Source organism: Solanum tuberosum, unplaced genomic scaffold (assembly GCF_000226075.1).
Source record: "Solanum tuberosum cultivar DM 1-3 516 R44 unplaced genomic scaffold, SolTub_3.0 scf00216, whole genome shotgun sequence".
In the NCBI taxonomy this organism is placed as follows: Eukaryota; Viridiplantae; Streptophyta; class Magnoliopsida; order Solanales; family Solanaceae; genus Solanum; species Solanum tuberosum.
In genome coordinates this window covers 543,729-554,710 of record NW_006239143.1, presented here as the reverse complement: position 1 = coordinate 554,710, position 10,982 = coordinate 543,729, and the positions used below count along the sequence as shown (strand labels likewise).

Genomic DNA, 10,982 nt, shown 5'->3' with positions numbered 1-10,982 from the left:
ATTAAATTAAATCTTTAACCCATTTTTAAAGTTGTTTCTCTATTCCCGCCCTTTTTTCTTCAAACTACTCTTATGAAAAGAACAATAATGTCAACGATTCAAAATAAAATAAATGAGGAAAGAAGATATAAGTCCTAATTTTATTCAATGGAAGAATATAAGTCCTAATTTTATTCGGTGAGGATAAAATTAAGCATATAATTGTTGTTGATGAATCGCACTTGAATATGTCAATCAGTGTGGATTTTATTTAATTTACACAAATTTCTTTACGTAAAATAAAATGAATAGAATAATCAAATTGATCTATTTAAAAAATTAAACAAATTTCGTTCAATGAAGTCATTGGAGTACAAACTTTGGATTTAACGGGTAATAATTTTTTTCTTTTTTATAATAAAGTTAAGCATATTCAAGTCATTAGTAGCAATAATATGCTTCATTTTATCCTCCGTTGAATAAAATTATGACTTATATTTTCTTTCCTCGTGAATTTTATTTTAAATCATTGAGGTTAAGGTTCTTCGCATAAGGTTAATTTGAAGAAAAAGTAGCGGAGAGAGAGAAACAATAGAAAAAATTGCTAAAGGATTTAATTTCTCGGGGTATAGATTTCGTTTATATTAACCTAAGCTATTTGTATTAAAAAAAGGGACAAAGACCAAACTTGATAAGTTTTTGAATACTTAAAGAACTAAAATCGGTAAGATTATAATTAAGGGACTAAAAGTGTATAGTTAAGGGACCAAAACTGATAAATTTTTGAATAGTTAAAGGACTAAAATAAGTGTATAGTTAAGGAACTATTTTAGACCTACTTCTATAGTTAAATGACTATTTATGTCATTTTCTCGATAAAATTACATAAATAAAAGAATAAGAAAAGACTTAAAGAGCCAAAGCCAATTCAACTTCTCTAGTCATCCAAATTAAATGGTTCCGGAAGACTTGGTAGAGTGTATTAGAAAAAATAACGCATGCATTAGCATTGTGTATTACTAGTACCTTGTTTGGTACTCTTTTCCAACCTATGTATATACACTCTATTGTGTATTAAGGTGTGTATTGCTAATACCATGGATTTCTAGGTATTAGCAATGCAATGGTTTTAATGCATGCATTAGATTAGCTAATGACAAAACTACCCTCTAAGCCTAATAATAATAAGCCTAATAATAATAATAATAATAATAATGATAATAAGCCTAATAATAATAATAATAATAATAAAGTGCACAGAATAAAAGAATGTGGGGTATTTTTGTAAATAAATATTTTTTTAATAGTCTTAATACAAGGCTTGCTATTTCAATACATCAAACCAAACAATGTATAAGAAATAATGCAAGCATTACTAATGCTTGCATTACTAATGCATGCATTACTAATGCATCATATTCAGCATTATTCTTATACACTCTACCAAACGACCCCTTAAAGTTTCAGCAGTATTGAACTTTCAATGCTTAATCAGATAAATCCAAGTAAGTTTATCTTCTTTTTTCTTTTCTCAATTAACTCTTCATGTGTTTATTAATTGAAAAGCTTTAAGATTGTACCCAGTTCCGACAAAATTATTCCGAATCTCATCATATTGAAGTCCGAATATTCTAGATTCACGCTAGGGCCATGACTTGTGGTTCAGGAGAAGTCGAATCCAAAACTTGTAGTTAAGAAAAAAAACTCCATCCACTACACCCACATCCTTTTTGCTAGTCAGAATCGTCTTTGGATAGTTGACCTTTTGATCTCAAAGAGCAGATCCCTTTGTCTGCACTGATTTTAAAATTTGACCTGCCGCAAACATAATTGATTTGAGTGAAATATATAATGAAAAGAGTTTGAAATATTAAGAGGAGGTCGTATCTAAAAGATTTGACTTGGCATTGAAGAAAAAAAACATTCAGTAATGTATGAGATTTGACTTGGTCATTCTTTGTTAGTTGCAGGATCTTATCAACAAGTAGATGGCCGAAGATTCTTGCTTTATATTAAAAAAAAGCATCAGCGATTGTGTAAAGACGGGGCAGTTAGATAGTTCAGCCAAGGATCAATTGGACTATGCTAGGGCGATTGTAGATAATTTATGGTATTATTTCGGTTGGCTGAAGAAGGAAAACTGTAAGAATATGGTATCTGCGCAACTTAAGCCCTTAATCGATGAAGCCAATGATGGCTTTTGTGAGATACATTCTCTTTTGAAGAATCAAGGCCTGACAAGTGAGACAGTCAAAATGATTTCAGAGGTGATGAAAATGATCAAACCTGAGATTATTGCTGAGCGATTTATCAGTCCTTCCAAGCAATCAACATCATCATCCACCCGTATGATCACTATGGATATGGTGAACGTCGTCACAAGTATTTGCCATACTGTTGAATATCTGACAAAGATTACATTTCGGGAGTTTAAACATCTGGGAGTTCTCCTCAAGTTTACCGCAAAGCGGTGCAATATTGAACATGAGAAAATAAAGGATCTCTTCACCCTTGCTGAGGATATAGCTAAAACTGCAACTTACCTATCTATCTTGTGTTGGGAGACGTATGACCAGTACTCGGCACGTATATCAGCGCCCAAGTCTTCTATTTGGGTAACATATAATGTGTTCGCTGGTCCTGACTTCGAGTCCAAGATTTCAAAATTGCTAGAAAGGATAAATCCTATTAGGCCTGAATGGAGGAAGCTTTATATCAGTTTCCTGAAAGCATCACATTCGTCAGCTCCACTGATGCATGGTGGTCTTAAGAATCTATCACATGATCTTGATCTTGATCTTGCTCAGAAGTTTACTGAGTCTATCAGATACGATCTGGAAAAGCTGAAAAGTCATGATGCCAGTTTGAATGTTGCTTTTTCCAATAGATTTGAATGGCTCCAAGATGGACTTCTTCATCTCTCTGAATTTCACAAGATATTAGATCGCCAGCGACAAGACTTGAGTTCATTGCTCTCATTTCTGGAAGTTCTGGCCATAGAGGCAGCAATTGCAATCTACTGCTTGTGTGACATAGACTTAGAGAACAATATTGCTGAAGTAGACCTTATATTTCTTCCTTTGCAAATGAAGTTTAAGTATCTCAAGGTAGAGATCAGTCTGTTTCAGAAACTAAGGTTACCAGAGTCCCAGGTGGACTGCTTTCAGGAAGAATTGACTTCCATGAAAACGTTCCTCATGGATTCATTGGACAAGTGCAAAGTGCAGACTCAGCTAACTGATGTCTTGACCTTAGTTCTATCTGTCACCACCGAAGCAGAGTCATTCACTAATTCTCTTTCTCGTGATTCAGAGGATGGAGCATTAGCCAGGAAAATTAATCTCTTGCATTTTCAATTACATCTTAAATTTAAGTTTATTAGGGAAGCGATTTGTCCCTTCATTTCTGCATCATCAACACCAGTTCTGCCTGTGATATATCCGTTGAACTTTCTTCCTACTTATGTTGAGGCCATCAGTTCTTATTTCACCATGCTGAAATCCTCAAAGACATCGCCCTCCGCTGGTAGCCCGACGATGGATGAGGTTTTCATGGAGTTTCATGAATATATTTTTGAAAATCTGCTACTAAAGGTTGAAGCAGATCTGGAACTTACTGATACAGATAAAGTTAAAAGGTTTTACCACAGGTTGATGCCCTTGGTAACACTTGTTGTTGATCCCCCAATGCAGTACATTGAATGCAAGAGGCAAAATGATCTCTTGAGAAAAATTGGAACTTTAGCGATTGAGGCCGAAGCTGCTATCCGCTTATCGTATGAGGATGCTTTGGACAGAAGCAAAAGTAGGGAAGTCGGTCTTTTGCTTCAACTTTTGGCTGCGTCTTTCATGCTAATCAAGTGTGAGGGGAAGTTGATGGATCAACTAAAGCACAAAGCTATTCTTGAAACTGAATTTTTGGATCTTGTGGCAAATGCTCATGAAGAGATTATTTTCCTTAGAGGCTTTCTCATGGATCTTCTCAGGCAACACACGACAAAGCTTGACAAATCAGATGATCTCTTAATGCATGCTGAAGTGGCTGCCCACAAGTTTAGCACTTGTAGTTATGAAAGTTTTGTGGATGGAAGCAACACAGGGAAAATATCTGATTTCCTACAGGAGACCGAGTTTGTCGAGGTAGATGCATCACATGTATTGCCCTTAGTTCTATCTGTGGCCACTGAAGCACACTCATGCATTACTTCTCTTTCTCGTGATTCAGAGGAAAGAGAATTGATGAGCAAAATTAATCTCTTGCACTTTCAATTGCTTCTTAAGTTTAAGCTTATTAAGGCAGCGATTCGGCAGATTTGTCCATCCTTTTCTGCATCAACACCAGATCATCATGTGATATATCCGCTGAACTTTCTTCCTACTTACTTCGAGGTCATTGATTCTTATTTCACAAAGTTGAAATCCTCCTCTGATAGCCCGAAGATGGATGAGGTTTTGCTAAGGTTCCATGAATATATTTTCGAAAATCTGCTACTAAAGGATGAAGCTGATCTGAAACTTACTGATTCAGATAAACTCAAAAGGTTTTACCACAGTTTGCTGCTCTTTGTATCAATCCTTGTTGATCCCCGAATTCAGTACACTGAATGCAAGAAGCAAAATAATCTCTTGTCGGAAATTGGAGCTTTAGCGATTGATGCCAAAGCTGCTATCCGTTTATCATATGAAGATTCTTCGCAAAGCAACAGGAGTAAGAAGGTCAATCTTTTGCTTCAACTTTTAACTGTGGCTTTCATGCTAATCAAGTGCAAGGGGAAGTTGACGGATCAACTAAAGCACAAAGCCATTCTTGAAACTGAATTACTGAATCTGGTGGAAAATGCTAATGAAGAGCTAATTTTCCTTATAGTCTTTCTCATTGATCTTCTTGGGCAACAGACGATAGAGCTTAACAAATCAGATGGTCTCTTAATGCATGCTGAAGTGGCTGCCCACAAGTCAACATTAATTAGCACTTGTAGTTATGAAAATTTCGTGGATGGAAGTAGCTCTGCGGATATGAGTCTTTCATTATCCGATTTCCTAAAAGAGACCAAGTCTGTCAATGCAGAGATTAGAGAAGTATGCTTTCAGTTGCTGGATGAATCAGCCTCCTATATCACTGTGACAGATCTGAAATGCCTTATCAACATGTTATTGGACATGCTGAACCATCTGCATTCTAGGGGTGACGTGATCCCGGTCGTTAGGAATCAAATCCCAGTAGTTCAAGAGAAACTGGAGTTTCTTGCTGATATTTTAAAGCCGTGCAATATGCATACAGAACTCAAAGACCTTATGGAACGTGTTCAAAATGTTGCCTATGGGGAAAAGTATGTCATTTTCTTCTCTGTCAGTGGTGATAGTCGTGCTTGGTTCCACCAGTTATATCTCTATGATGTCAAACAAGTGTTTAATTTTGTTGAGGCAGAGGTCAAAACTATTACTTCTGAATTTCATGAAGTGACAGGGCTCAACTTCCCCAAGACCGATGGATTAGGATTTCTCAATTGTTTCTTGGGAAAGTTGGAGGAGCTGTTACACTCTAAGCTTGACCTAATTACCAAACTGAAGCCTCAGATTGTATTAGTCAAGGAGGAATTATTGATTCTAAGATCATTTTTCGATCATCCGGAAGAAACCTATGATGAGCATGATGAAATTTGTGGTCTTATAATCAGTGCTACTGAAATGGCATACAAAGCCGAGTATGTCATTGACACTTGCTTGGCCTGTTCTTACTCACAGATGTACAAAGCTTATTGGATATCCGAAGTTGTTGAGAATATTAAGCTTGTCAATAAAGATGTTGGTGAGAACCTCAAAAGAGAGGAGATTGATGTCAACCGAGTCGCAAAAGGTTCCACTAATATTGTACCATCATTATCAGCTAATACTTCAGGAGCAAATGAAGAAATGGTGGGGTTTCAAGATGTGATGGACAAATTAAAGAAGCAGCTTCTTGGAGGATCGCATCAGCTAGATGTTATCTCGATATTTGGTATGCCTGGAAATGGTAAAACCACTCTTGCAAAGAAGATTTACAATGATCCCACAGTTGTCTCTCACTTTGATGTTCGTGCTATGTGTCATGTGACTCAAGTATATTCATGGAGAGATTTGTTGCTTACTATTTTGAATGATGTTCTTGAGCCTGCTGATCGCACCAAAAAAGGAGATGACGAGTTAGCTACTGAGCTGCGTCGTGTTTTATTGACCAAGAGATTCTTAATTCTCATTGATGATGTGTGGGATAAAACAGCATGGGACGATTTGAAAATGTGTTTTCAAGGTTCTCAGAATAGGAGTAGAATTATTCTGACAACGAGGCTGTATGAGGTTGCCGATTATGCTAAATGTAACAGCGATCCCCATCCTCTGCGTTTACTCACAGATGATGAGAGCTGGAAGTTACTACAGGAAGAGTTGTTTCATGGTCAAAGCTTCCCATGTGAACTCGGAGATGTGGGATTACGAATAGCGAAAAGGTGTGGAGGGCTGCCTCTCTCAATTGTCTTAGTAGCTGGTGTTCTCAAAGAGAAAAAGAAGAAAGCAGATTGCTGGAAAGAAGTAGAAGAAAGTCTTAGTTCACACAACATTGGGAGCTCAGAAGAGAGCATGTCTATAATTGGATTCAGTTACAAGAATTTACCAAACCATCTAAAACCGTGTTTTCTCTATTTTGGAGGATTTTTGAGGGGCAAGGATATTCCAGTCTCGAAATTGTCACGAGTGTGGTTAGCAGAAGGAATTGTTGAAGACAGTAAGGAAAAAGGATCAGAAGATGCTGCCCAAGATTACCTGAAAGATCTTATTAGAAAAAATTTGGTAACGGATATGGAGAAGAGATCCAATGGAAAATTGAAAACCTGCCGTGTTCATGATTTGTTGCATCAATTCTGTGTGGAAAAGGCCAAGCAAGATAATTTCCTGTTCTGGATACATAGGTACAAAAAATTATATCGATTTTACTCTGATAACCTTCATCACAATTCTCATTTTCATGTTTTTTCTTTGAACAGTGGCCATGGTGTGGATTCCATTTCTTATCCTGAAAAGCCCGAGATATACCGCTTGTCTATATATTCTAAATGGGATGACTTTGCTCAGTGGCAGCAGGCTGGATCAAGTGTTCGTTCTTTGCTATTCAATGCCAGCAGTGATGATTATTACCCTGCAATGGCACATAATATCTCCTTCATCATTAACAGATTCAAACTTGTTAAGGTGTTGAATTTGGAATCCATCAACATAGGTGATACCTTTCCTAATGAATTAAAATCTCTAATTCATATGAGGTACTTCGCTGTTCGAACAACTGCTGATTCTATTCCTTCATCCGTAGCTGATCTTTGGAATCTTGAAACTTTCGTGGTTAACGGATTGCATAGAGTGTTGAAGTTACCTTGTTCACTTCTCAAGATGTTTAAATTGAGGCATGTACATGTAAATAGTCGTGCTTCATTCAGTCTGCACGATAACATGTGTGAGTCACAATTAGTTAATTTGGAGACCTTTTCCACTCCATGTCTCTCCTCTGGTGAAGATGCAGAGAAGATATTGAGAAGCATGCCAAATTTGAGAAAGCTGAGATGCATAGTTGAGGGATTATTGGGTTATTCAACTAAAGGAAGCATTGTTCGTTTTCCTAGATTAGACTTTCTACATCAGCTTGAATCTCTGAAGCTGCTTTCGTACAGTTATCCAACTAAACATCCTCACGAATTCAATTTCCCCTTAAATCTGAGGGAATTGACTTTGTCGAATTTTCGTCTACCTTGGACCCAAATTTGGACAGTTGGCAAACTTCCGAACTTGGAGATTCTAAAGTTACTTTTCAGAGCCTTTGAAGGGAATGAATGGGAAGTGAAAGATTCGGATTTCCCTGAACTCAAATACTTAAAATTGGACAACCTCAACATTGCAGAGTGGTCTGTCATGGATGATGCTTTTCCTAAGCTTGAACATTTAGTGTTAACGAAATGCAAGAAGCTTGAGAAAATCCCTTGTCATTTTGGGGATGTTGCATCTCTAAACATTGAAGTAAACTGGTGCAGCTGGTCTGTTGCCAATTCAGCTCAGGAATTTCAAACAACACAACATGAAGATATGGCAAATTATGCGTTCAGAGTTACAATACAACCTCCAGATTGGGACACAAGATCATCTCATTGACTCTTATCCGGTATGTTCTTGCCATTTCCACTCTTTCGCCATATTTGTTAGTACTATACTTGTCTGGTTACCAAAAAGAAAAAAATTATTCATTTTAGGCTTGTAAACAGAAAGACGGAACATGGCCTCAGCTCGGGGGATTTTCAGCAAGAAGTGAAGTGTTTGAATAAATGTCAACAATGATTTGTAATGACTTAGTAAGCAAAAGCTCATTTGTTTTTTGTTTTGTTTTTTGGTAATTTGAAACGATTGTTAATGGCTACCAAACAACTTACTGTTTAGAAATTTATGTTTCTTCAAGTGTTTGAATAAATTGCAGACTTGACTTATGATGTACTTGTAATAACTTTATGAGCAAGAGCTCATGTAATCTTTTCTGAATCTGCTGGAATTTTTGCAAATTTGAAATGACTTTTGTTTCTGCCGTTGAGAAATTTATGTTAGTGTTACGTATATATCCTATTACCTAAAGAACTGCTTTTCTTCAGTTCCAAAGAAAAGCTATTACTGTAATGTAGATGAAAACAATGGAATAGTTGTAACGATAAGGTTAAATTGGCATCCCTCAACTTGTGTTGCACTGCTATGGATAACACAATTTGCATTGATGTTGGCTTGATGACAGGACTAAAGGTTTGATGAAAATCCAAGTCAGGCCAGCTTTAATTTGTATCGATCTATAGAGTCATTTGCTTTTCTTTTAATGCGATACAACTATTTGCAGTTCACAACATTCTTCGTTGAGTCTCGTGGAACCGCTTCCCAAGTCTGATTTTTCATCAAAGCATCATATTCTACTTTTTGAAATAATATGTTAGAGAAATAATGGGAAAATGCATAAGTACCCCCCAGCCTATGCCCGAAATCCCAGAGACACACCTAACCTTTACTAAGGTCCTATTACCCCCCTGAACTTATTTATATGTAATATTCTACCCCTTTTGGCCTACGTGGCACTATCTTGTGGGCCCAGCGCACGTTGACAATTTTTTCAAGGATAGTGCCACGTAGGCCGAAAAGGAGTAGAATATTATAGATAAATTAAGTTCGGGAGTAATAGGACCTTAGTAAATGTTAGGTTTGTCTCTGAGATTTCGGGCATAGGCTGGGGGATACTTATGCATTTTCCCGAGAAATAATAGAAGATTTGGATACATTTATCTTGTAATAATAAAGAGAAACTTGTTGATTTATAAAGTTCATTTCAAATAGTTACTCGTCATGTCTTAATTATTTTACTATTATCAATTCATCATTAGCTAGTTATGAATCGAAAAATTGAACCAAATCAATGGTTTATATTTTATTTGATTTGGTTTGTTTTTAAAATTTTAAAAATTGATTAACCTAATTTAATTTTAAAATTAATCAAAAGTTAATTCAGATCGAATCATGAACTCCGCCAAGTGACCATATATTATCAGAGCCCAGAGGGAGTTTGAATTGTAACTGACTTCGAAGTTCTAATGGTAGAAATGCCTTGTGGAGAGATAGGGGAGATGAAATTAAATATTCAATATTATTTTGTTAAAAATAGGACTGAAGATTTGTGTATTCACCCTTCCATCAATATAAAGAGATACAATTTTTATTTGGAAAAAAATTTCTACTCAAGGACAATTCTTTTGAAATAAAGATGTAACTTTACTTTTATTTTTAATTATATACAATAAGTATACTTTTTGTAAATATAACTTTTTGTTTAATGATAAAACAGATGTGCTTTCCATAAATAGCTAAACATAATCCGAAGAGGAATATAACTAACAAAGTGAGTCGTTGAAATGACAAGTAAAATGCTTTATAAGAAGAAAGGTTCACATACCTGAAAATGATTAAAATAAAGAGATTTTGATAAGTTCATGTTGCATTGAAATTGATAATATTTGACTGTATCATCTTTGATATGTATTTTTATTTCACGTAACAAAAGTGTTATGTTCACAAACAACAAGGAATAATGTTAATGGGATACAAATAAGTTTTTGTGAGAAAAAAAAAATTAAAAGTCCAATTATAAGATATAAAGTACAGCTTATACCTTGTGGCGGCATAAAGATTTTTCGCAAAATTTTGACATTATTGTATAGAGATGTGTTTTCCTCTGATGAAGAATTTGAATGCGTATAATGAATTATAATGATATTGCACTATATATCTAGATCTTCATAAACTTGATTTGATCATAAAGATGAAAAGGCATCATCTGCAGAAATTAAGTAATGTTTTAATTAGGACTTTCTAGCTGATGTAAGTTTTTTTATTATGATGATCTTACTGGTCAATTTTACCTGAAGTAATTGGGTTAACTTTTATCTCCTCTCATTGATTGTTTTGTTTGTTTATTTGTTTACTCTGTATTGAAGTTATGTATTATATTATTCTTTATTTGTGCCTTCTAATTCTATGTCAGTATAAGTTTTTGACAATCACACTGATTGACGTTGATTCCAATTAATTAGTTTATCTACCCTTCAATCGAATCCATATCCTGGTATAGATAGTTGTTAGTTAGAGATTTCAAAATTTCATATATTTCTATTCAAATTACCCGAGTTTTCTTTTAGTTCTCATTGTGCTGCTGTAATGACCCTAAAGGTCATTTTTGGAAATTTTCATAAAATGACCGTTTTACCCCTCCCGATAGTTGCCCCGAGTCCTAATTGTTGTATTTTCGAAGTTGGTTTGAAGGAAAATTGATGAAAAGTTGAGTTTTTGGAAAGTTGAGTTTTTAAGAGTTAAAGTTTGGTTAAAAGTGCTATTTCGAGTCATTTGGAGTTTCGAGACTCGAATCGGATTTCCGTCGATTCCAACAGTTTTAGAATGTCGAAA

General features: G+C 35.4%; 1 protein-coding gene across 4 annotated transcripts in view; it reads left to right on the top strand.

The window, feature by feature from the left end:
- LOC102594363 (uncharacterized) overlaps positions 1-8,574 on the top strand; it is a 14,996-nt gene extending 6,422 nt beyond the window's left edge. Inside the window, exons 1-4 of one of the 4 annotated variants that reach the window (XM_015312835.1) lie at positions 1,428-1,484; positions 1,944-6,922; positions 6,998-8,160; positions 8,261-8,574. In XM_015312835.1, coding sequence (XP_015168321.1) covers positions 1,968-6,922; positions 6,998-8,150 — 6,108 coding nt within the window. In that variant the 5' untranslated portion in view covers positions 1,428-1,484; positions 1,944-1,967 and the 3' untranslated portion in view covers positions 8,151-8,160; positions 8,261-8,574. Of the gene's footprint in view, positions 1-1,427; positions 1,485-1,875; positions 6,923-6,997; positions 8,161-8,248 lie in introns of those variants that run through there. The other 3 variants (XM_015312836.1, XM_006356385.2, XM_015312837.1) reach the window with 3 other exon arrangements.
- Positions 8,575-10,982: the final 2,408 nt, after the last annotated feature.